At 38.2% G+C, this 26,364-nt stretch overlaps 1 protein-coding gene across 9 annotated transcripts in view; it reads right to left on the bottom strand.

Moving 5' to 3' along the window:
* WIZ (WIZ zinc finger) overlaps positions 1–18,173 on the bottom strand; it is a 78,897-nt gene extending 60,724 nt beyond the window's left edge. For 7 of the 9 annotated variants that reach the window (XM_032209293.1, XM_032209299.1, XM_032209298.1 and 4 more), the window contains exons 1-2: positions 17,787–17,857; positions 6,829–7,036 (exon numbers count right to left, since the gene is read on the bottom strand). In XM_032209293.1, the coding sequence (XP_032065184.1) occupies positions 6,829–6,955 (127 nt within the window). In that variant the 5' untranslated portion in view covers positions 6,956–7,036; positions 17,787–17,857. Of the gene's footprint in view, positions 1–6,828; positions 7,037–17,775; positions 17,858–17,965 lie in introns of those variants that run through there. The other 2 variants (XM_032209296.1, XM_032209294.1) reach the window with 2 other exon arrangements.
* Positions 18,174–26,364: the final 8,191 nt, after the last annotated feature.

The following is a 26,364-nucleotide window of genomic DNA, read 5'->3' as shown; positions in this document are numbered from 1 at the left end:
AGTTAATATATTATGTCAAAATAGATAGATAGATAAATTGATAGATAGATAAATTTAAGGCTTTATCTGAGGCCTTCTATCCTAAAGTCAGATGTGTCTTTGCAGTCTATATTGGAAAATATTAATTCAAATACAAGAATCTGTGTAACAATTTATTGTATTGTATTTATTTAAAAGATGGGAAAAGAAGGTAACACAAGATTTCCAATGAAGAAATTACTTTAAAACAAGACATTGCCAGTTCTTTGAGGTAGGCAATGACAAGTAACAGATGCAATTAAGATTCCAGGAATGTTCTTCATTGTTGCAAGACAGATTAACAGAATATTGGTAATTTATCAGTTTTTCTCTAGTTCATTTTATGCTAAAACAAAATTAGGGAAAAGGATATTTGAAATTCTTTCTCAAAAGTCTTCTTTCTCAGGAGTGAACAATCTTTTCTAAAACTCTTCTCTTACTAGCTCAATAATTCCTTCTCTCCTCCCCACTCCTGTTCGGGTTTATAGACTTTCACAGACACCCATAGTTAGGGAATTTGGGGTGGAAAATCTCTTGCCCATTTCCTCCAATTTTTCTATGTATAAGTCTGGAAGCCTGCCACTTTTGTGGAGGCAGGCAGTGCACATCTTTCCCTCTTTTGATTTCTCATTCCTATCAGTGCCCCAAGTAATTCTCACACCTACTGTATCAAGTTGGGTGTTATTGTTGCTATACAGCACCTGAAAGTAATTTAAGTATTAATAATGTAAGTATTTCTATAAAAAGGATCACTTTTCTCAGATACTTCCCTTGGGTTTGTATTCAACATTTTAGCACTGTATTTGATTTGGAAAATATCTCATGTACCTTGCAAACTTCCATTTTAGTGTAAGGAATTAAATATTAATTAAAATGAGTTGATTTCAATGTAATATCTTTGCAGTTATTGTCTACAGCAGATTTACATATGCTCCAGAAATTTTTTGGCATATTCCTCAATATATTACAAAAACATATTGCCAAACACTAAATTTTAATGTTACCAAAAGGAAAAATAAAATTAGTTGTGCCAATAATCTGATCTGTTTTAAGTGTGAATTAAATATAAATTATTATTTCTCATTTGTCCCAATTATTTGAGTAAAATAGTACAGAAATATTCCAAGAAATATCAAGTATAAACCTCCGTCCACAAAAAATTGGCAGCAAATCTGCAATTTGTCTTGAGAGAGACAGAATGGTTCCAGTGTTTGCAATATGGCACAGTTTCTTTACATAGATCAAGGACTGAAGAATGAATTATTCTGCTAATGGAAAGGCTTATTAATAATTAATAAATTATTAAGATGCTCTGGACTTCAATTTTTATAATCATTTGCCACTGGCCATGGTGGATGTAGTTGATGAGGGTAACCGATGTAGAACATGGCAGATCTTTAATTTTACATATTTTACATAAAAGAGATTTTTATAAAAACTATGAGTACAAACCCAAAATATTTTACATCTACAGATTTATATTTACTAAAACTGTCAGGTATGAAGGACCAGGTCAACATGTGAAGATTCAATTAAACTGTTTTGTTGCTAAAGGTCTATGCATAAGAATCTTCTCAACTAATCATTAGCACCTGCTTAGCGTTAGGGGGGTCAGCGACATCCAAGAGGGTTATACTTATTTTTTTTGGATACCCAGGGTTTCTAGGCTGACCCCCCTCTTCACTCCACTCTTAGGCTCTGACATCTCTTCTTCTACCGAAACCCAAATTTCTTCTGGATTAGATTAAAGATATAAATATCTAACAAAATCACTATATTAAATATCAACAGCCATAATCTAATGATATTTTATAACATATTTTACTTAATTCAGTAATTTTATACTTCTGTATAGTACAACGAAGTCAGGTACAATGTAATTAACTAAATATAGACGTGGAAAAAACATTCAAGAAGGCGGGCAATGTGCAAACTACACTTCCAATGCTACCAAGGAAACTGCATGATATAGTCACAAAGATTAAGATCAGCTCAAGGGATTTTATTTATTTATTTATGAAATGTTAGAGCAGTAGTCCCCAAACTTTTGGCACCAGGAATTAGTTTTGTAGAACCCAATTTTTCCATGGGCAGATGGAAAGAGAAGGAGCATGCAGCCTAGATCCCTCGCATGTGCAGTTTACAGTAGGATTCACACTCCTATGAGAATCTAATATCTGATGATTTGAAGTGAAGCTGAGGCAGTGATGGGGAACAGCTGAAAATACAAATGAAGCTTCGCTCGCTCACCTGCCGTTCTCCTCCAGCTGTGAGGTTCAATTCCTAATAGGACACAAACCAGTCTATGGTCGAGGGGTTGGGGACCCCTGATCTAAGAAACTAAAAATCAATGGCTACAAAAATAGTACTTTGACGGCAGATGGAAAGAAATATCAACACTGTTTGTTTATTAGGAAATATTAATTATCCATAAATTGAAGCTGAATCCAGTGTAAGATCAAGTATGCAAAAGCATAAAGGAGTAGTAAAGATCAGCATAAGACTAAGTAGATCTTTCTATTGCAATACTGGTTGATATTTTGATCTTCACATTTTGACACAGTGCAGCAAGTAACTCAAGTTACAAAACACAAAGTTTATAACAACTGAAATCAAACCTCAAGTATTGTTTTCTATTTCTTTCTCTCAGAAAATGAACATTGAAATGAACACTGAAGACATTTCTTGTCTTCACTTTTACCAGCAGAAACAGATCACAAACACATTGTAGGCCAAAAAAGCCACACTGGGACAGAGGCCCATTGTTTTTTAGCAGTCTTAAGAATTCTGTAATGCAAGACAGGATTAGCCATCTTGCACTGCATTTAGAATTTGTTTTAAAAAGAGACACAGAAAATTTATAAAATATTACTTTGTATCCATATGATTACAAAATTATTAAATGTATTTTAATATTATTTCAAAAAATCTTAAGAGGTATAAGGTTTTGTCATGGTCTCTAGAAATTTAGAAAATATTTGATAATATTACCAAATTCTTCACTATCTTGATCACAGGTGTCAAACGGGCAGCTCATGGGCCAGATGTATCACGTGCAGGCCACGCCCACCCCAGCTCCACAAAGGGAAAAAACATCACGATATGTCATGTGATGACAACATGAAGTCACGAGTTTAATACCCGTGATCTTGATGGATAAATTCATCAAAATATAGCAGCAAAAATGAAATCAATCTAACTTTTCACACATAGAAAGTAAATATGAAGGATACATCAATTAATTCCCCCATTGCAAAAATGTGGCATCCACTTCCAGAGCATAATCAGCAGTTTTACTAAGCACACATAGTCCATGTTTAGTGACTGCAATTGGGACTGGCAACTCTGTCATTAAGCAAATCAGCTGTTACAGTAAATGGAAAGTCATGTGACTGCAACAGTGCTTTTTGGCTCAAAACAGAGTTCACTTTTGCCTACCTCCTGACCTCCTTCACTTCCTTTGGAATGGTAAACCCAGGACTGGGATAATTAACAAGAAGAAATTAATATTTGTATTTACATTGGTTTTAGAGGAAGGGATTACAAGAGAATAAGCAGGCTCACAATGGAAATAAATATTGAAAGTAATACTGGCACTGCCAGCTTCAAATACATTATACAACCTGCTGAATTCCCCACTAAGTACCTACTTACTACTCTCTTGTAATCCTTTCCTCTCAAAACTTTCTGCTGGGGAGTGGAATTAATCAGGCACAGGAGAAATTGCCTATGGTAATGGCTTGGTTATTATTTTCTTCCCCCTCACAAAAGGGAGAGATTGGAGAATATATAGGCATACAATGAGGAATTAACTGGGCTGTTTGTGTAGCTGCAAACACCAGCACATTGGTTTCAATGTGTATTCTCCACTGTGTACTTCTTTACTTTCTTGTATTGCCTTTCTATTCAATCTGTCTGCTCTAAAATCAAGAGAGGGCAAGAAAAACAAGAGGACATTATATTCTGATGGTAATGTCGATCTCATGATTGAGAGACAGTAACTGGCTAACTTCAAAAGGTCACTGAACAAGACTGTTGGTAAATGAGGATTACCTATAGAAATAATCTGAAACTAGCTAACTGAAAACACCACTCCCAATAATAAGAAGTTTTATGTTGATTTATCCTTCCAGTGAAGGTTTCCTTCCCCAAGCTCTCAGCCTGGATAGGCACCTGTAGACAAGAAAGGAAGCACCTCAACCAATTGCCAGGAAATAAATAAATCTCATACTTATTCTTCTGGCTAAGCATACTTGAGCAATTTCTTATTCCTCAAAATGCTAATTTATCACATGTATCCTACAACTGTAATTTTCACATTATCTGATTAGTTGAGGTGGGAATCTTATCATGCCATCTCAGGTGCATTGCAAACCTGTTTATGGTCAGGATTCTGAAAGAAATACCTTTGCAATAGTTACCTCTGACAACAAACCTATGGCAATTTCCTATATAATTTCCTATGCAAAATGTCAGAGATACACCATCATATACTGCTGAAAGGAGAATGTTCATTCAGCTCATAATAAACCAAGTATCAAAAATAAAATATAAGTGATTTCTGATCCAATTTCCAGGTGCACCACATACTGAACTGCAAATATCAACTTTTAGCTAAAAAAGAATGGCTTTCAGTCATTCTGGCTGTGAAAGGTAAACTTGAAAATGTGTGAGTGAGGCCTAATGAAATTTCACAGCTTCGTAGGAAGCATGTTTTTCAATGCTCTGCATATTCTCTTTGTTTCTTCATGAGCAGAAGGAGCTAAAAAGTTAGCAAAAAAATATAGGCAAGCAGAAATACATTTTATACTTTTTAAAATTCAGCTATTTCTGCATGTCATTTGGAAAACATTTGAGCATGCATTCATTTTTGTTATATATAAATAAAATATCCATGGATGGATTCTCAGCCCATAATTAAGCACCAGGAAGCAATAATAATAGCAGATTTAAAAATATAACAGAGATCAAGGTTAATAACTGTATTCAATTCTTAACATTCAAAATTAATAATTCTGATATATTCCACACAATATTTGCTATAATGGATCACTGTGGGGAAAACTGTTTTTGTTTGTTAAAAAACACCACATTTGATCATGAAAAAGGGATTTTTTTTAAAAATAATAAAATAACTCAGTTTGATGGAACACACAAAAAATAAACTGTATACAGTTCCAAGGAAATGGTACCCAACACCTACAATTCAAAAGCCACAACTCTCCAATGGGCAGAACTCTACCATGTACAGATTTGATATTGCATTTATTATCACAGTAATAATAATTATTTCTATAATTACAGGTACTCCTCGACTTACAATTCATTTAGTGACTGTTCAAAGTTACAATGGCATTAAAAAATAACTACTTTTCTCACTGACTACCATTACAGCATCTTTGTGGTCAAACTTCAGATGCTTGGCAACTGACTCATAATTATGACAGTTGCTGTGTCCTAGGGCCATGCAATCCCCTTTTGCACCCTTCTTACAAGCAAAGATAATGTGTAAGTCGGATTCACTTAGCAACCACATTATTAACTTAACAGCTGCACTGCTTCAACTAAACTGTGGCAAGAAAGGTCATAAAATGGGTAAAATGTACTTAACAAATGTTCACTTAGCAAAAGAAAGTTAGGGCTCAATTGTGGTTGTAAGACGAGGATATCTGTATTGTATTTCTACACCTCCCAATTTTTTTCTAACATCAAATCTTTTTTGATTAAGGGTACATTCCTTGCTTCACTGTATGTAGACTTCGTTACAGAAGACAAAACATACGTGGTATCCTAGCATGTGGTGTCAATTTGGTGCAGCCAAGTGACATAACCAACAAGGCTTTTATTCTGCAATTACTTCAATTGAAATTTTAAAAAATCTGTAACCTTAATATCTTATCACGGCACTTATTTAATCTTCTACATGAACACAATGCACATATGATAAAGAAGAAATTATGAAATGCCTGGATTGTAGGACTGCTAAGTAAAAACACTCCAATATTTTTTTGTAATCCATCTAAAAGATACTTCACACAAGCATTTTTGTGAACTTCCTTCCTACAAACTTTTGTGAGATTTAAAGCTTCATTTCTGCTCCTTATTCACCTTTATGAAAAAGAATCTAAAATAGTAGATCCTACTCACATCCGTGCAATCACATTGTGTATTTTATGTTCCCAAACAGAGTAAAAAGAGAAAGGGTTGCCCTCAGCTTGAAAAATCTTACTCAATCCCATATGCAGGACATTGTTAACAAAAAATGGCCATGCTTCCTAATTAAAAAAAGGTAAAGCTTTCCTCTGTCCAACTGTATCCTTAATATTAGGATATTTTATCATGTTCTTGTATAGTTTAAATAAACATAATATAGCCATATTTCCAACCCCAATCCAATTATCCACAACATAAGAATCACATTTAGATATTTCTGTGATTTTGTTCTTGACTTGTTAGATAATTCTTTCATTTTCATCTCAGGATACTCTCTGAACTCTGGCTTATCTATGGAGCAAGAAATAAAGCCTTATGAAGCCTGCCATTATGTAGCACTAGACTTACCTGTGACTTCACAGTCTTCCAAAGCAGTATCTGAATCTTGACAAATGAATAGGGATAATAAATTGATACCCTCTTTATGACTATACATCTCAGTCACTTTCCCCTCTCTATTCATGGCTTCTAGCATCTCTGAAAAATTTGGGACAGCCTCTTTCAGATCAACCCCCCCTTCCTTTGATGCCCTCAACAAAGCTGTGTGCTCAAGAGATGTTTTTGCATCTTTTAAAAAAGCAGGAATTCTCGCTTCACCTTGGGGATACTCAAGGGCAATAAGATCCTCTTTGTTTGACACAAGGGTCATTGGCACAGCTTTTCCTTGGTCATCCTCATGCTCTTTCTCCTGTTCTGATAAAGCAGTAGAAACCGATTTCTCCATTCCTTGTGGATTCCGCTGTGTCAATTTCACAAACCAAACATCAAGGCTTTGGTGGATTTGCAACAATTACTGCCAGACAACCTATAATAAAAAAGGTATCATAATGTCTCATGTTTAGAATAATTTAGAAGGATGAATTTCACACAAGTCCTTTTTCAAATATGTTGATTGAAATATTCATTATGTGATTCAGAACAAATGTCTCTTATCTAGAGGTAGAGATAATTTCTGGAATAGAATGAAATGATTTCGTTCAACAGAATTGAATAATATACACCAAGTCAAACATGTTTTATTTACAGCCTTGTCTTGCATGTAAGACATCTTAACTCAGATGCAAATCTATAACATAGGTATCACAACCTGCAGGAGGATATTGATATATGGTTGGAGTAAACCAAGAAGCTCTTGAGATTTCAAGCATCAAACTTGACTTCAAGCATCAAGCTGTACTGCCCTATACCGAGCAGACTTGAGTAAAGTCACTTTAATATGTACTGCAGAAGACGAAAGATATACCGTACATATTTTGCAGCCTTGTCTGTTAGAGTTCTACAGTATTAGAGTGCTTTCAACTTGATTTGTGGCACGTTGGTGACACAAATTCTATATACTACATAGAACAGTATTTAAAGAAATATATTAATGAGAAGTATGTCTCAGCTGCATTTTAGCTATTATGGGATAATTTATCAAGTCATATTCTGAAATAAAAGTATAATCTGAAGTTTACATGACATGCATGAACAAAGACAGTTGTCTATATGTACGCATGGGAAGGGAAATAGAAAAAAAGCAGTAACAAGCATATCACTCTCAAGCAGGAAGCTCTTACCTCTTGGTCAATTAAATTTGTATGGCTAATCTTTACTGTAGATACAGTGAGTGAGTATACATTCAGCTGTGTTATATAAGTATTAAATATATAATTGAAATCCATGTACAATTCAATAAAATGGAATTCCTAAAAGGAAAACACAATTTTCTCCAAAGAAACATAACTACCTACACCTAGGTTTTATATTGAGTTTATTGAATTACACAGATGAAGATACATAATGGTGGAAAAGCTGTATCAAACTAACAATTCTCAAATCCTATGTTATACATATTTTAACATTTCACTCTATTTGTCTACTAATTCCAAACCAATTAAATCATCAAGGGAATTAACTCCTTACTGTTCTGTAAGGAGTTACTGCAGAATAAATTGGAAAAAACAGTGCCACAACAATAAATAAATAAATAAATAATATTAAACATTGGTTAATTCAATCTAAAAAAAAACTTTTTAAAGAGGCTCAGATAAACCAGTTTATTATCTGACACCAAAGGAACCATAAAATAACCACCAGACAAGCTTTTCTAAGAATGGTATTCTCTATTTGGCAGAAGACACCTTAAGCAATCGTTCTGATTAGAGTCATGTAATGTGTTCATGTAATTTTGTCATGATTTCTATTATCTCTTTACCCAAATAAACTAACTGCCCATGTGACCTTATTTCTTTCTGTATAAACTCTTCTTTCAAAGTAATATAAAACTGGTTGAGATTGCGTTTAAGTAACTTTTTATTTAAAAAATCCATGTCTATATTTAATTTGGAATTCCATGACATCTTACATAAGAGCCTCAAACCTTTTTGGCCTGTGAGCCCATTGGAGTTTTGAGGACAATATGGTTGGATGCTATCATAAAATGCCTGGCATGAATTGTGGCTAATATGTAGTATTGGAACAAAGAATTCCTTTTTAAAAAAGAAAAGCAGTTGAAATTAAAATGCAAGCACACTGTTTTAATCCCATGTTTCTTGTATCAATTCTCAAAAAGGTTAGCTAATTTTCTTTCGGAAAATAATTTTGCCAAATAGAAGATTAACTTTAAAATTACTTCCTTTGAAATGCAAAAATCCACAAACCCCATAGTGCAAATATAATCATTCTTTCACAATCATATTCAACAATAAATAAATAAAAGGAGAAAGGGAGACAGACCTGGTTCACATCCAAGTTTTTTTATCCCGAGTTCCTACATAAATGATAGTTGACTATGTTCACATAACTAAGCCATGAACAATAGTTTACAGACCACAAGGACTTATTTAATTGTAAGCCAGTCCCCTCCCAGCCACATTACCATTTAGTAAGTGTGGAAATCTGATCACTGGTTTTCTATTTCCAAGATATATGTATATATTATCTTCATCTCTTATACAAATAATCATGCATTCTATTGTTAATCACACAAATATAGACATTGATCTTTTTCTCTTCCACTCTGTAAGGCTGATTCTTCCTCATTGAGTCAACCCTCCAATTTCTTCTCCCAAGCTCTATTTCTTTCCTGTGTGTTGGTTCTCCCTACCTTCTCTCTGGAAGAATTGGATGAATTAAAGTTTAGGCCATCCTTTTGACTTTGAAGAATACCTAGTTGCAATAAGTTGCATTAAGACTGTTCCTAACTTAGCAAGTTTTTTTCTTAAGTATCATTTCCAAGTCAGTTATTCCCTATATGTCATTGTGTTAAAGAAGATAGAGACAAAACAGAAAAATGCTTGTGCTCTTCTACTAACCTATGAAGTCAATTAATGGGACACTCTCACCAAGACAACTAAACTCAGAATTCTAGCCACTGAGATCATACTTTTAAAATAATTGTACATAGGATCTAGAATTTTTTAGTATAAAAAACTGTTTTCCTCTCATTTCATGTCATAATATCTACTTTTTGCTTTGAATTATATATGAAGTGTTAACTACATCCTGAAGTGGTGAAACTGAAACAGGCATATTAATTAAAAGCATATATTAGTCATAGACCACTTTATGAACCCATATACATTAAATTATATTTAGCTTGAAAAAGATAAAAGACAAATGACTGTTGATGGTCATATAAGCTGTGATCAAGCCACAGTTTGGGTAAACTATGTGTTTTGTCTATTATATGACATTTATCAAATTTGGCTGACAAAATTGCTATTTAACAAATTTATGTAACTGTCCATTTCACAAGAAGCAAAAAAAATACAAAAACAATAAACAGTTATTAACATAAACATAGTTTTATTAAAAACATTATAAACGCTGCATAGCATGTAAGGAAGTACCCCAATGACTACATGGAAGTTGGAGAAAACTGCTGCACTTCATTGTTCTTCATGAATAACATTTTAAACAATATACTAACAAAGAGATTGGCAATACATATTATCTCATCTATAGTCCACAATAGCTGGTTCTACTGGACTCAGATTGTCCCTTAAACAGTAAGATTCAGACAATTCATTTGGAATCAAGAAAACATGGTTATTTCATCCTCACACCAATGCCAGTGGAGAAACAACAAATACAGTTACCACTAGGAGGAGATAGATATTCATAAGTGAAATTAAATGAAGCAGTGGTTGTCTAAATACACATGCATGACATGTGGGTAAAAACAGAAGACAACCCCTTCACAAACAGTTTCCTTATGCTGTCATATTTGTTATATCTTTATTCTATATAAATTGTTGTTGAATGACAAATTGACCTCCACCCAAAGGTCAACAGTCTCTTCAACGTGCCTCCTCACAATCTGCTTGCTGTGGCAAGTACCTAAATTGACCTTATAAATGTTTGAGTTTGCAAAGATGCTACACCAGAAAGGCAGTAATCAGCAGAATGATGGTGAACTATAATTTAGTTTTTAACATAGTTGCCCTAACCTACCTCCAACATTCTTCAATTGGGACCTTTCTGTCAAAGAACTAAATAAGACAGGCCGCTAATTTCTGATAAGTTTAATGCAGATACAGCATACTGAATACAGTGGATTAATATACTGCCAGGATTCCCTTGCCATTCATCTTTGACAAGAAGTGCAACTTACTCAAGAAAGAAATCATGCTGAGTAATTAATTTATCTCAGGTACAAATGTTAAAAAAATAGCAAAGGCACTATAATTTGTTATTCTACAGTAGCCTTGCAAATGGAAAATGCAAAAATGTAAAACAGAAGCACTACCACTTGCTGTTCATGAAATGAAATGAACACAAACAAAATGGCTTTATTACCATAATTGCTTAAACCATCAGAAGTCCATATATTAAGGCTGGGTTTATATATTATGTTGTCATGCTTTTTTCAATAAACTACAATAGCTGGATTCACACAACACACCAAGCAAAAACCAAACAAATCACACCATGTATTAGTATAATGTGAAAGCAAATTTAAAATATCATAGTTTGAATACCCTTACTTGGACATTTTTCAAAATAATCCACACAAAAAACTGGAATAGTAATATGATCATTGCTGTTTAAATACACCAAAACTTATGCATGTTTATTCTGAACTTGTGTCATTATATTTACAGTACTCTTAGAGAAGTATATGTAAAATTCCAGTGATGAGGAGAAAATTGTACTTTTGCTTCCAGAACTTATACCAAAGTTATACAAATATAACTTCCTTAAACAAATTGTCATATGTTGCTTTACAGTATCTACTAATATTAAAAAAATTGTAAATGAAAGAGAAAAATCTGTGCAAGAGATTAACATGTATAAAATGTTATTTTTATTTTAAAAGTAATAGCACAGTTCAGGCTAGGTCTCAGTTCTTTAGAAATTACAATCTGAATTTCAACCATACAGAAGGCAAAGAAATTAGAAGAGAAGGAAAAGAATTGCCAAGAAATGTTTTTAGGAAATATTTTCCCTGCTATGAGTGATGCAGGGAAGTGAGTGATTATTAGCAAATACAGGTCATAACTTTTCAGAAGCCTCTGTCTCTGCTCTTCTGATTAGCCATAATACCCAGAAAGGGAAATTTTGAATGACCATCCTTTTCTTGCTACTTTCATTAATACTGTTAGGATTTGTATTGCCTATATGCATGTAGAAACATTTCCACATATTTATTATTTTTGAATTTATGTGAAGTAATATACATATTATTGGTTAACAGATGAAGCATTGTGTTTGAAAATTAGACAATGATTTTAATCATAAAAAGATTAAACGACTATAAAGGTGAATGTAATGGAAGAATTCAAAATGTATTAATAGCTCCTTAATAAAAAAAAATCATTCTTTTAACTGCAACCAAGACTTGAAAATAACAAATATATATTTTATCAACACCTGCCTGAAAAAAATAAGCTGAAAACAAGTATCTTATATTTAATATAACAGTCTTTTGTTATTATTGTTGTTTGCACTTTTGAGTCAGTGCGAGTCCTGATAACTGCCTGAACTAGTCTCTACAATTTTCTTGGCAAGGAATTTGGAAGTGGTTTGTCTTTGTCTTCTTCTTAGTGTTAAGAGAGGAAGCTCAAGTCACCCAGCTTCCTTCAGAACTAAACACAGACTAGAAGACTAGAATTTAGGATCTCACTGTTTTTAGTTTAATGCCTTAACTGCTATATCAAATAGCTCTTATTAATGTGTTGCAACACACTTTCCCTTTTGGTTAATTTCTGGGAGATATATACAAACATATACTTAATCAATTTTCAATTATTAGTTAATAGAGTTCCTATTACTTTATTAATTCAATAATGTCTTATGATGAAGAATTCATCATAAGACATTATTGTATTAGTAGGAAGCAACAAGGATTTCAGTTTTTAACAGCCATATTATCTATAACTTAAGGCAAGTAGCAATTGCTATGTTTGAGTGAGAAAACGTTTGTGTTCTGACTAAACCCTGATTGTTATACTCAATGTAAAAAATAGTTTACAACATGTAAAAACCCTTCTCTCAAGAATGTGGGTTAGACAGCATCACCACCAGATGGATTCATAACTGGCTGACCAACCGCACTCAACGTATAGTCCTCAATGGAACTGCATCTACATGGAGGGAAGTATGCAGTGGAGTACCCCAAGGCTCTGTTTTAGGCCCATTACTCTTCAACATCTTCATCAATGATTTGGATGAGGGAATAAATGGGGAACTCATCAAATTTGCAGATGACACCAAGCTGGCAGGAATAGTCAACACTCCAGAAGATAGGCTTAAGATACAGAAGGATCTTGACAAACTTGAACATTGGGCACTATCTAATAAAATGAAATTCAATGGTGAAAAGAATAAGGTTCTACTATTGGGCGAGAAAAACAAAATGCACAGATACAGTATAGGTGGTACCTTGCTCAATAGTAGTAACTGTGAGAGGGATCTTGGAGTCCTAGTGGACAACCATTTAAATATGAGCCAGCAGTGTGCAGCAGCTGCCAAAAAAGCCAACACAGTTCTAGGCTACATAAACAGAGGGATAGAATCAAGATCACGTGAAGTGTTAATACCACTTTATAATGCCTTGGTAAGGCCACATTTGGAATACTACATTCAGTTTTGGTCGCCACAATGTAGAAAAGATGTGGAGATTCTAGAAAGAGTGCAGAGAAGAGCAACAAAGATGATTAGGAGACTGGAGACTAAAACATATGAAGAACAGTTGCAGGAACTGGGTATGTCTAGTTTAATGAAAAGAAGGGCTAGAGGAGACATGATAGCAGTGTTCCAATATCTCAGGGGTTGCCACAAAGAAGAGGGAGTCAAACTATTCTCCAAGGCACCTGAGGGTAGAACAAGAAGCAATGGGTGGAAACTAATCAAGGAGAGAAGCAACTTAGAACTGAGGAGAAATTTCCTGACAATTGGAACAATTAATCAGTGGAACAGCTTGCCTCCAGAAGTTGTGAATGCCTCAACACTGCAAGTCTTTAAGAAGATGTTGGATAGCCATTTGTCTGAAACGGTATAGGGTTTCCTGCCTAGGCAGGGGGTTGGACTAAAAGACCTTCAAGGTCTCTTTCAACTCTGCCTTTGAATTGTATTGTATCTAATCCCAAGACAAAGCTTCTTCCACGAATATAAGAATTTCTTCTGTTATTTTAATTTTTTTTGCTTATTGCAGATATGAAATCAACAAAACCTGGTAGTTTGTTAAACTGTATTTCATTGTTATATTTTGAAGTTCACATTCAATCTAAGGCTATAGTAGTAGAAGGGCAAGAATCTCCAAAGCCCTTCTTCACATAGTACTATTGAGAATATTATAACAAATCTTTATATATATGATGACCAATAAAATGCTATGATGGGCATTAAGGCTACAGGATTAGGGAAGTGTCTGTCAGTTGAATCTACTGGATAATCATTCTATAGATACAATTTATGTATTAACTGCTTACATGATCAAAAATAAAATATACAGCTGACGTAATGTGGACTGTACTTGATAGAACATTCTATTAAGTTTTTAAAGAATCACAAGCTTCTTTATAATTTTTGCTACATTTAAAGTTACTGTATCACTGAAACATCTAAGAACAGACTGTCAACATACATAATGTAGTCTAACATGGTGTCTCCTTTGAATTCTGCATTTTGTAACTTTTCCTAATATCCAGGAGACAGCAACAAAGCACTTGGTAAAGTAGTTCTTTGAAGCAAAACTATAAATGTGCTTGTTATATGTATCTAAAGATATGTCCTTTTGGATAGCTCTTGCTCTTACCAATATCCTTATTCCATTTCTTCTTTTCTTACAATGTGTGTGTTCTTGTGTATGTGTGTTTGCATCAGTGGTGGGTTTCAAAAATTGTTGGAACCTACTCTGTGGGTGTGGCCTCTTTTGGGGGAGTGGCTTGCCACCCATGTGACCAGATGGTAGTGACTTGCCGCCCATGTTACCGGATATGAAATTATGAATTAGTACTTAGGTCGGTCCAAGTAGCTATTCAGAAACTCTGGCATTGAAGCAAGCAAGTCTTAAAGCTGTCAAGTTACAAGACCCTTGCCAGTGGTGGGTTTCAAAAAATCTTGGAACCTCTTCTGTAGGTGTGGCCTGCTTTCCGGGTCCACTGGTGGAACCTCTTCTAACCGGTTCGGTAGATTTGACGAACCGGTTCTACCGAATAGGTGCGAACTGGTAGGAACCCACCTCTGGTTTGCATGCATTTAAGTATTTCATAATAAGGAGAGGAATAGTAATGATTTTCACTGAAAGCCAATTTATTTAAATTCCATTAAAATTTTGTGAACTGGCAAGACAATTAAGATTTTTTTTTTTTTAGAGATTTTATTAATATTTGTAGGCCGCCCTTTTCCCTGAGGGGACTCAGGGCGGCTCACATAAAATCGGGGAAGGGGAGATACAGACATTAAGATAAGACATATAATAAAATAATAAACAACATACATTCATCATTCGGGAGGGGAACTATCCTTGTCCCCAGGCCTGACGGGCGAGCCAGTTCTTCAAGGCTGTGCGGAAGGCCTGGACGGTGGCGAGGGTGCGAATCTCTACGGGGAGCTCGTTCCAAAGGGTCGGGGCTACTACTGAGAAGGCCCTCCTCCTTGTAGTTGCCAGCCGACACTGGCTGGCCGATGATATACGGAGGAGGCCTAATCTATGTGATCTTATTGGTCGCAGGGATGTAATTGGCAGAAGGCGGTCTCTCAAGTATCCAGATCCACTGCCATGTAGGGCTTTATGGGTGACTAATAGCACCTTGAAGCGCATCCGGAGATCGACAGGTAGCCAGCGCAGCTCGCGGAGGATAGGTGTTATGCGGGTGAACCGAGGTGCACCCACAATCACTCGCGCGGCCGCATTCTGTACTAGCTGAAGTCGCCGGATGCTCTTCAAGGGCAGCCCCATGTAGAGCACGTTGCAGTATTCCAGCCTAGAGGTCACAAGGGCCCGGGTGACTGTTGTGAGAGCCTCCCGATTCAGGTAGGGTCGCAACTGGCGCACCAGGCGAACCTGGGCGAATGCCCCCCTGGTCACAGCCATTAAATGGTGGTCAAACGATAGCTGTGAGTCCAGGAGGACTCCCAAGTTGCGAACCCTCTCTGAGGGGTGTAGAATTTGACCCCCCAGCCTGAGTGATGGAATATTGGTCGAATCTCTGGGAGGGAAACACAACAGCCACTCGGTCTTTTCTGGGTTGAGCACGAGCTTGTTAACCCTCATCCAGTCCATAACAGCTTCGAGGCCGCGGTTCATCACGTCTGCCGCTTCATTGAGTTGGCACGGGGCGGACAGATACAGTTGAGTATCGTCCGCATATTGATGGTATCTAATCCCGTGCCTGCGAATGATCTCACCCAGCGGTTTCATGTAGATGTTGAATAGTAGGGGGGATAAGACCGAGCCCTGAGGCACCCCATAAGTTAGGGGCCTAGGGGACGATCTCTGCCCCCCCACTAACACCGACTGCGACCTGTCCGAGAGGTAGGAGGAGAACCACCGCAACACGGCGCCTCCCACTCCCACCTCCCGCAGTCGTCGCAGAAGGATACCATGGTCGATGGTATCGAAAGCCGCTGAGAGGTCGAGGAGAACCAGGATGGAGGAATGTCCTCCATCTCTGGCCCTCCAGAGATCATCGGTCAATGCGACCAAAGCGGTTTCTGTGCTGTAACCGGGTCTGAAGCCTGACTGGAAGGGGTCTAGATAGTTTGCTTCCTCCAAGGACCGCTGGAGCTGGAAGGCCACCACCTTCTCAACAACCTTCCCCAGAAAGATTAATATTTGGAAGAACTTCTAGTGAAGCAAATAAGAAAGGGATTATAAAAGATAAAAATTGTTTTATAAATTTATATCCCTAACATCATTGGTGCCTAAATTTAACAATATTCTTTCCTTCCTTCTCAAAATGATTAGTTTACAATTAGTTTAGCATTTATCCTCACTGATGATGAGTTAAGATTCATTTAATCACATTTTTTTACATTACTTGTTCATGTGACCTTTCAGCACCAGCCTCACTCAGAAACCTCAGGTCTCAAACTATGACATATGCTGCTTTATTTCAAACACAGGCATGATTTGGATAATGTGAATGTTATATAAGAACGTTAACAGGAAATATTTCCCACAGGTTATAGAATCAAAGAACCCATAATAAAAAAATACATGCCTGACAATTCAGATATATCCCTATGTTTGCAAATGTATTTTCTTCCAAATAAGTAGGTTTCAGCCTGTGTGCCTAGGTACTATAGTAATCGTTTCACTGGTTAGCTATTCAGGTAAGACCCTAGTAAATTGCTTGATCAAAAAACAAAACAAAAAAACAACCCCATGCCAAATGAGCAGCCAGTTTCAATGACAGGAACCTTAAAAGAAAAATTCTACTCCTTCTTACTAAGAAGCAGTTCCCATTGAGTTCAACTGAGTAATTGGAAGGAGTGTGCAATCTTAAGGAAAATACATTTTATACAGGCCATGCCTTCTATCAGCCACAAGCCATGTCCATTATCCAGAACAGAGAAGCAGTTCAATTGTTTTGAGCTAGTTGAGGCTCATCCCTTTCAGATGCAACAACTTCAAATTTCACAAGAACTTTGCCCAGGACTAAATCGCCATAGAAAGAATCCCCTCTCCTGGACAATGCATTTCATTCACCTGGATGGTTTTACGCCCCCCCCCCATCCAAGAGGAATGCGAACTTACTTCCCCAACGAAGAACCTCGACAGACAGACAGACATGCACAAGATCACACCTTTGCATCGCTACCGTCCAAATCTCACCGCCAATGGCTACGTTCAGGGGTCCAACACTAAGGAACCGCTGAGTGCCTTACAGGGCCACTCTCCCCCCCCCCCGCTTCCCCTGCACCTGTCCTGCCTGAAGTGACCTCCCAGCCTTCTTCCCCTCCTCGACTCTCCCGGCGCCTCCGCTGTCCCCGGCCAGCCTCCGCGGGACCTGTCATTTGCCCCGTGTGAAGGCAGCTGCGGGAGCCGACCACCCTCTCTCCTCGCGCCCCTTAGTATAAGGAGCCGGACCCGCCACCCCGCCCATGGCCTACCTGCCACTCACCTCCCTGACAGCAGGACTGGTTTTGCGGGGACACTCTCGCCTCTCTGTCACTTGTCTGCCCCCCCTCCCGCCCCCCGCCCCGAAGCACCGCCTCCTGTCTCCCTCCTGGCTCCATCCCCTCCGGCCAGGTCCTTCTTCCCGGTTCCGCTCTGCCTGCCTCCCTCCCGGGTCACACTCACCATCCTGTGGCGGGGGCCGCTGCCGCCTCTGCCACCACCACCACCCCCCGGGCGCTCAGGGATGGCTCGGCTGGTCTGCTTGGCTCGGGCAGCAGAGCCGCTGCCGTCCCTTCCTCTTCGGTCCCCCGCCCGGCTCCGGCCTCTCCAGCAGCAGCAGCAGCAGCAGCAACAGCAGCCGAGGCTGTCGCGCCGGGGACATGGCTCCTTTAAATCCCCCTCCCGCTCCGTCCCGCGAACTCCCCCCCTTCCCCCTCCCTCTCCTCCCTACCCGGCCAGCCCAGCTGCCTGGGCTGATCCGACCGCCTCTCCACCCCTCTTCCTTAGAGTCGCAGGCACAGAGCGTCTATAGCAACACAACGGCCGCAGCGCCATGTTGGGAGAAGCGAGGCGAGACGCTCCCCACTGGCTCGCGGGTGACGTCACGGGCCGGGGCAAGGTAAGGGCCTCGGGCTCCATTCCACGGGAGGACCCCCGAGCCGCCTCTTAGCCAGGGATCCGGCGTCGCCGTGGGAAGGAAGCCGGTGCTCCTCGCGGTGGCAACGTGGCTTCTTTTCTTTGCAAGCCCTGCCTAGTCCCTGAAAAGCGAGCCGGGGCGGAGCGACGCTGCATGCAAAGGCAGATCTAATCGAGACGAAGGCAAGGAACCGGGCAGGTGTCCAGATTCCTCCGCCTCCATCGCTTCCTACGTGAACGAAATCTCCAGCCTGACTCCCGTTTATTCGTGGCGCAAAAGCCGCGGTTTGAGCGAAGGACGTCAAGAGGCGGGAAGTTAATTCCGCGGCTACTTACTCCGTCTTTTGGACCTCAGCTGGACTCTGCCGCGCGTCTATCTTAGAACCAAAAGCACCGCTGAAGATGCCATGATCCGGGCAGGAAAGAGACGAAGACAAGAGAACTGTCGGTTGCTGACTCGTGCCCCCTTTTTTTCGGAAGGCTGGCCAAGCTGGCAGCAGCGATCGTCTCTGAGGAAGCCGCCTTCAAGAACAATACACGCGGATTGAGATGATTGACGCATCCCCTTGCTTCCCCCCCCCCCCCAGCACAAGTATATAGGTTCAGAAATCACTCGGGCACGACTCGCAACCTGTTCTGCACAGCCAGCCAAGTGCTGTCAGTGATGAGGAAAGGCTTTTTTTTCTCGTAATATAACGGGATGTGAAACTTTCCGAAGAGGTTGGAGATATGGGTCGTCCCTCCCCACCCCGAAAGTTAGGTTATCTCCCTTCTTTCCGATTTGTTTTTCTTAAAGGTTTTTACTACATGCAGTGGTGAAATTCATTTTTTTTACTACTGGTTCTGTGAGCATGGCTTGGTGCGTGTGGCAGGGAAGGATACTGCAAAATCTCCATTCCCACCCAACTCTGGGGCCAGCCAGAAGTGGTATTTGCCGGTTCTCGGAACAACTCAAAATTTCCGTTACCAGCTGTCCAGAACCGGCTGAATTTCACCCCTGATGGAATGAGATGTAGAAATTAGAACTGTGCAGCCCAATTCAGTGTGTGTCTATATGAAGATCCCAATGAGTATCTTTCAAGGTAAACCTCAATGAATAAACTGAGGAATACTCCATAAGATGTACATTTAGGTTTGTAACTTTGGTTTTCAAAACTCAAGTTCAAACAAACTGCAGCTGCCACCAAGAGACTGCATTATGGCCACAATTCAGAATGAAACTTTCATTGTTAAGTGAGGTGGTGGTTAAGTGAGTTACACTCACTTTTACAACCTTTTTTGCCATAGTTGCTAAGCACCATGGTCATTAACTGAAGTGTATATTTATTACGCAATTCTGGCTTCATTGCCTTTGCTTGTCAGAAACCATCTGGGAAGGTTGGAAATGATGATCGTGGGACACTACAACCATAATAAATCTATGACTGTTGCCAAGTGGCTGAATTTTCATCATATGACCGCCAGGACATTGTGATAGTTGTGTGTCATCAATCACTTTTTTCAATTTATTGTCGTAAATTCGAATGGTCACTAAACAAATGGTTGGAAATCAAGGACTACTTGTATAATCAGAGATTGGCTTTCTTTTCTCATTCAGTCCTTACATGATTCTAATCTTGTATTCCTCTAGTGGATTTCATTCAATTGGAGTAGACATCCATATTAGTCTATACTAGTAATAGATCATTACAATAACTCTGGCAAACCCACCATTTCTAATTTAATATTTTTAAAATCAAAAGGAACATGAAAGGAGCCCGCAACTGGGCATCCCACAAGCAACAGTGGTGTCAGTGGCTAGTCCTTTCAAACCAGAAGCACAATGCAATGCGAACTAGCTACCTCATCCCTCATTACTAGGGCTCGGTCGAAAAGTACCATCAGATAGTATACTACAAGATGTCAGTAGAGCCCTCATGACAATCACTATTACCACTATAACAAATAAATTAGTATACATTAAAGCCACCGTAATACTGGAGATGCTTGACTACAGAATCAAGAAGAACAGTACTACTTACCTATCCTCTTCCCAGAGAATGAGATTAGAGACTAAGATCAAGGCAATTCAAAGAGAAGTTAGCCAACTGGTGCAACTACAGAAGGAAGTGGAGATTAAGGATAAGACTTGGCTACTGAAGAAACACAAGGAGCTGACTCCCTCTGAAATCCTAAAGATTGCTAAACAAAGACTCGCAGCACTGCCTACCATAAGAAGAAGATACAATGGAGAAGCAGAGGTCAAGAAGATAAATCCCTCTTTTCCAGAAAACCATCCAGGATGTGTACTTCCAATTGCAGTGCAACAACACAATAATAGCACAAACAGCAGTAGCAGAAGCTTAACAGTATTGGAAGAACATATGGGGGGGAAAAAACAGAACATCAGTGCAAAGTGGTTGAAGAACTTGACCATTGCTATCATAGTGGGAGACATCCAATAGTGAGTCAAGAATGTGAAAAGCTGGACAGCAACTGGCCTGGACTTGATCTACATTACTGGCTAAAGAAACTAACAGCAATGCACAAATGCCTAGCAATACAGATGAATCAGCTGCTAGGAGCAGGCTGCTACCCAGACTAGCTAAGACAAAGAAGGACTATGCTAATTATGAAAGATCCCTACAATGGACCATCTTCATCCAACTACCAGCCAATAATCTGCCTCCACATGACATGAGATATCCTACTAGGCATCATAGTTGTCAAGTTACAGGACCATATGAGCCAATACATGAACATAACACAAAAGGGTATTGGGATAACACCAGAGGCTCAAAATATCAGTTACTTGTAGCTAGATCAGTCACCCAAGACTCAAGATCTACATTGACCTATCTAAACACAACCTGAATTGACTACAGGAAAGCCTAGGCTAGGGCTTAGAACCACACACACTGATCTATGAATGGCCGGTGCTATACAAAGTCAACAGAACACTAAGGACCTTACTCAAACACTCACTGGGACTATGGAAGACAACATTTGAAGTCAACTCAAGACAACTCACATAAGTAGTCATCAAATGCAGCATATACCATGGTGATGCACTGTCCATGCTGCTGTTTTGCATAGCTTCTGCCTATCAGCTACATTATCACCACTGGATAGGAATACAAGCTCAAGGAAGGAACTACAATTGACCACTTCCTTCATATGGAAATTACAATGAGGAAGCAAGGAAAACAGCTATCATCTGATGGTCAGATTCCATGTTGTATATTAACCTGGCCAAAGCAGGACATAAATGTTGCCAGTGTGAAGACCCAGAACTCCTCTGCCACACATGTGTGACCCCCGTGCATGCGCCCCACTCCCGCAAATGCTGACCTGCATATGCATCCGTAACCCTTGCGTGCCCCACCCCCCGCGAATGTACATAAGTTTGACAGCCGTGCTGTAGAGGAATATTTTATTCTATAAAAGGATATTCTATTATTTCCTTTTGCTGCAACAGATTAACATGGGTACCTCTCTGCAGTTTGAAAATAATTCAAATCCTCTTTTATATAAAGTAAGGCCGAAAAAATAATAATTTGGAATTTTCTTATACAGAAGAAAAGACCCAGATTCTAAAAATAGAATCTAATTGTTTTGCTAACAGAATGGTTTTCATCTGCAGTACATGTATTCCCTGATTTACAACTATTCATTTAGTGACCATTCAAAGTTACAATGGCACTGAAAAGTGATTTATAATCATTTTTCACACTTACGACCATAGCATCTCCATAATCACATTATCAAAATTCGGACAATTGACAATTGACATGTGTTTATGATGGTTGCAGTGTCTTGGGGTCATGTGATACCTTTTGCAACCCTCTGACATGCAAAAAGTCAACAGAGAAGCCAGAATCACATAACAACCATGTTACTAACTTAACAACTGTAGTATTTCACTTAATAACTGGTAAGAAAGGTAATAAAACAGGGAAAAATTCAACAGCTGTCTTGCTTAGTAACAGAACTTTTGGGTTTGATTATGGTCATAAGTTGAGGACTATATACTGAGGGACAATCCTCTGTAGTTTTCACAACCCACCCAAATCTACTGTGAAGAGTGTGGGGAGAAGAGTCATTATCTTTTGCATGCAAACTTCTTTTTTCAGAAAACTTGACCCCCCCCCCCCACACAAGCCTTTTAGTAATAAAAGTCATATTACTGTTAGGGGAGGTTGAAATCCTATAACCTTGAATTCAATAGGAATTCTGAATATAGATGGGTATAAAACCCATTTCCTTATGTCATCTGGTATACGCTTATCCCAGGAAACAACTTCCTTACATAGCACAAATGATTCTGCTCTTTTTCCATTTGCAAAAGTATAATTTATTTAGATCAAAATATGCAATGATATGAAAACCACAGAAACTAATGATTGTAAATGAAACAATACATGGTCTAACACAGGGTCAATTATTTCATAATAATATTTGTAATACAGAATGAGAGGACAGAACTCTTAATATTTTCAACATAAGAAAATTATAACTCTTATAGATCAAAACATTGAATCAAGTACTGAACTATACTATCACAATACGTTGTACCAGTGACTTGACTAATAACATTGCAACTGCAATTTTTCAAGGACTTTTTATCTCTAAATTTATGTAGAGAAGAACATTAGTAGGGTCAAGACAGCTATTGGATAATAGAAACCTATCTAAAACAGGATAATTAACAACTGCTCTTTAGTTGGTGAAAGTTATATCCATAAAACATTAATATAATTAAAAGATCTCAAATTTCAAGAACCATAGTCCAAACAAACCAGCATAATGTGCTAATGACAAGTGCTTTGTCATAAACTAACAACATAGCAAACAATAACAGAACAGACACTATCTTGATTATATTTGTGTATATTACATTTAAAATGATATGAAATATAGTAAATGGAAAATATATTTAAAAAATAGTATAAATTATAAATATAGTTTTATCAGTCATCTATATTCAAATGCAAATACAGCAACCAGAGCTTTTTGCCTAACCTTGACTGAGTAAGCATAGTAATACTGCCACCAAGTGACTTTTCAGAGACAGTTTTTATCTGTAGATCAGCGATGGTACTGAAACAAAAATATATTTGTTTTATTTTGCTTTACATTATGTCAATCTACAGTACATGCGTACCTTGATATTATCTGAAGAGAAACTGAAATGCTTGGAGCTTTTTTCAGAGTAATTTGTTCCAATGTGACAATAACTTCCAGATGTGTTCAAATAATTAAGAATGAGTCCACTGAGTATCCCAAAAACAAGAATGTAAGGATCAGAAGTTCCATCTGTGCTGCAACTGACACTACAAAGTGAATTATTATATAAAATATATACTGTATAGTATATACTGTATATCATATTCAGAGCATCAGCATAACAATAGTACTTAGACTTACATGCTGTTTCATAGTGCTTTACAGCTCTCTCTAAGTGGTTTACAGAGTCAGTATATTGCCCCCAACAAGCTGGGTTCTCATTTTACATATCTCGGAAGGATGGAAAGTTGAGTCAACCTTGAGCCGGTGAGAATCGAACTGCTGGCAGTCAGCAGAATTAGCCTGTGATACTGCATTCTAACCACTGTACCATTAGCATAGCAGCAACAGTGTACAGCAACAATCTTTCAATCTTTTAACTAGGGAATTAATATATTCCAGTGATAAAGAGATAAAAAGTTAAATGTACAACAAATTTAAGATATTTAATATATATTGGAGCTCCTTGTGTGAAGGCTTTGAAAATCTTAAGACTGTTTGGGTTTGTGTGTGCGAGTGGGTTTGTTAACACACCCCTCAAACTAAATTCCTAGAAATTATGCTGAGATCATCTCTACATGTATTGAGCCACACATTTCCATAACATAGCATGTTTTATCAGAATTCAAGAAATTGATTAAGATCAGATTTAAAAGACAGACCTGTAACCAGGTAACAGTTTTCCAATCCAACTGACCAAGTATTCTATTGCTTGGTAAAACAACCTGTCATGTACAATTATTTTTCCAGTGAAGCAAAAAGCAGCTTTAGGAATATACTAATGCAGAAAAATAATGCAAGGTGCCAGGCTAGCTATCTGACTCTCCGATGAGTTGCTATTCACAATTAAAACAACATAACTGCCCAGACTAAATCAGCATTCCCAACAATCAGAAAAAAGATTTGACAATATTTCCCAGGCACTCTAAACCTTAATCTAGGAACACAGCCAGATCTTAAGAGATTTCCAAAACTCAGTGGAAGCCATGTATCTTCAATGGGTTATTGTTCCAAATTGAAACAGAGATAGTATGCTTGCTTGGCCCAAACCATTTCCTTGGTCACCCAACAACATTATAAGATTTAAATGAGAGGATTCTGCTTGAATGTACTGGACAGGCAGAAACAACTGGAGACAGATGGTCCCTCAAATAATAAAGCCCTATACCATGAACGGTTTTATAAGATAACAACTAACATCTTGAATTGTAACTGGAAGGCAACTGGTAGCCAATGTGGTTTGTGGAGCAGCCATGACACACGGGAATAACAGGAAGCACCCATTGCTACTTGTGCTCCTGGAGCAGCTGGAGTTTCCAGAGAATCTTCAAGGGTAGCCTCGTGTAGAGCACATTGCAATAGTCCAGTCATGAGGTGACTAGAATGTTAGTGACCCTCTGAAGGGTGCACTCTTGGGTGCAACTGTTGCATAAGACAAATCAAACAGGGTCCAGTTCTTTATGGGGATTGCACAGTAGTCTCAAATATAGAAGTCCAACCACATTCATCAGTATTTTGCTACTTAATGCTGTTAGTGTTCTTCCCTGAAGCTGTGTTCTAAACTGTACCTTGTACTTCAGTTCCTATACTTAGCAAGATACAGTGCTAAGAGACACAATATATCTTATGCGTTCTGTATTCTGTTCATACCGGTAGGCATTTCTAATCATAGGAGTGGAAAATAAAATTGATTTGAGCTTTGTTTTTTTTATTGCCAGTAGGTTTTGTTTGATTTATATTAGAATGTTAATGATGTTGCTTTAGCTAATGTACAAACATACATACAATATGCTCTTAAATGTTTTAATTTAATAAACTAATTTTCTAAACCTAAGTATTTTTAAACATTAAAATATGATTATATATGGTATTTCTGTCAAAATGTCAATATGTCATTACATTGGCCAATTAAAATGAGATACAAACAGATTATGTGTCTAAATCATTGCTTTCACATCAAGCCTAGACAGCTATTTATACATGAATAATACTGGATAGCATCAGGGGTGGGATTCAGCTGGTTTGGACTGGTTCGGGTGAACCAGATGTTAATTTTATATCTGGTTCGCTGAACCGGTAGTTTCAAGGACCGGTTGGCCCCGCTCACCCTGCTCCGCCCCTCCCAGGAGTCTCCATGTGGCCCGTTTTGGATGCCAGTTAAATGCAGGACCCATGCGGAAGCTCTGGGAGAGTGAAAAATGGGCCACCCGGATGTTCCGGAAGTCTGGAAATAGGCACACTTCCAGCTTCTGGAGGGCCTTTGGAGCCGGGGGGGGGGGACATTTTTCTTTGCAAGTTCATATCCATAGTTCATCTTCTTCAAAATGATTGTCAGTGGTAGCATTGAGAGTATAAAAAGTAGGGGTGAAAGGGAATTGCCCTGGAAAAATACCTTGTTTAATTTCAACTTCACCCAGTACTTCTTCATTAGCTATAAGCTTCGTTTTCCAGAGGTTCATTGAAATTTCCATGAATTTTTGTATGTTGCCGCTGATGCCAAATATTTTCAGGCATTTCTTGATCCATCTACGGGGAACTGAATCAAATGCTTTCTTACAGTCTATCCAAGTCATGAACTGGTTGGTTCGTCTTTTCTTTGAATTCTAACTAATCCTAAACTAATCTTTAGGATTAGTTTGTCAATCAGCAGTTGGTCCTTTGTTCCTCTTGAATTTTTGCAG

Source organism: Thamnophis elegans, chromosome 2 (assembly GCF_009769535.1).
Source record: "Thamnophis elegans isolate rThaEle1 chromosome 2, rThaEle1.pri, whole genome shotgun sequence".
NCBI classification, from domain to species: domain Eukaryota; kingdom Metazoa; phylum Chordata; class Lepidosauria; order Squamata; family Colubridae; genus Thamnophis; species Thamnophis elegans.
This window is presented reverse-complemented; position numbering and strand designations above follow the sequence as displayed.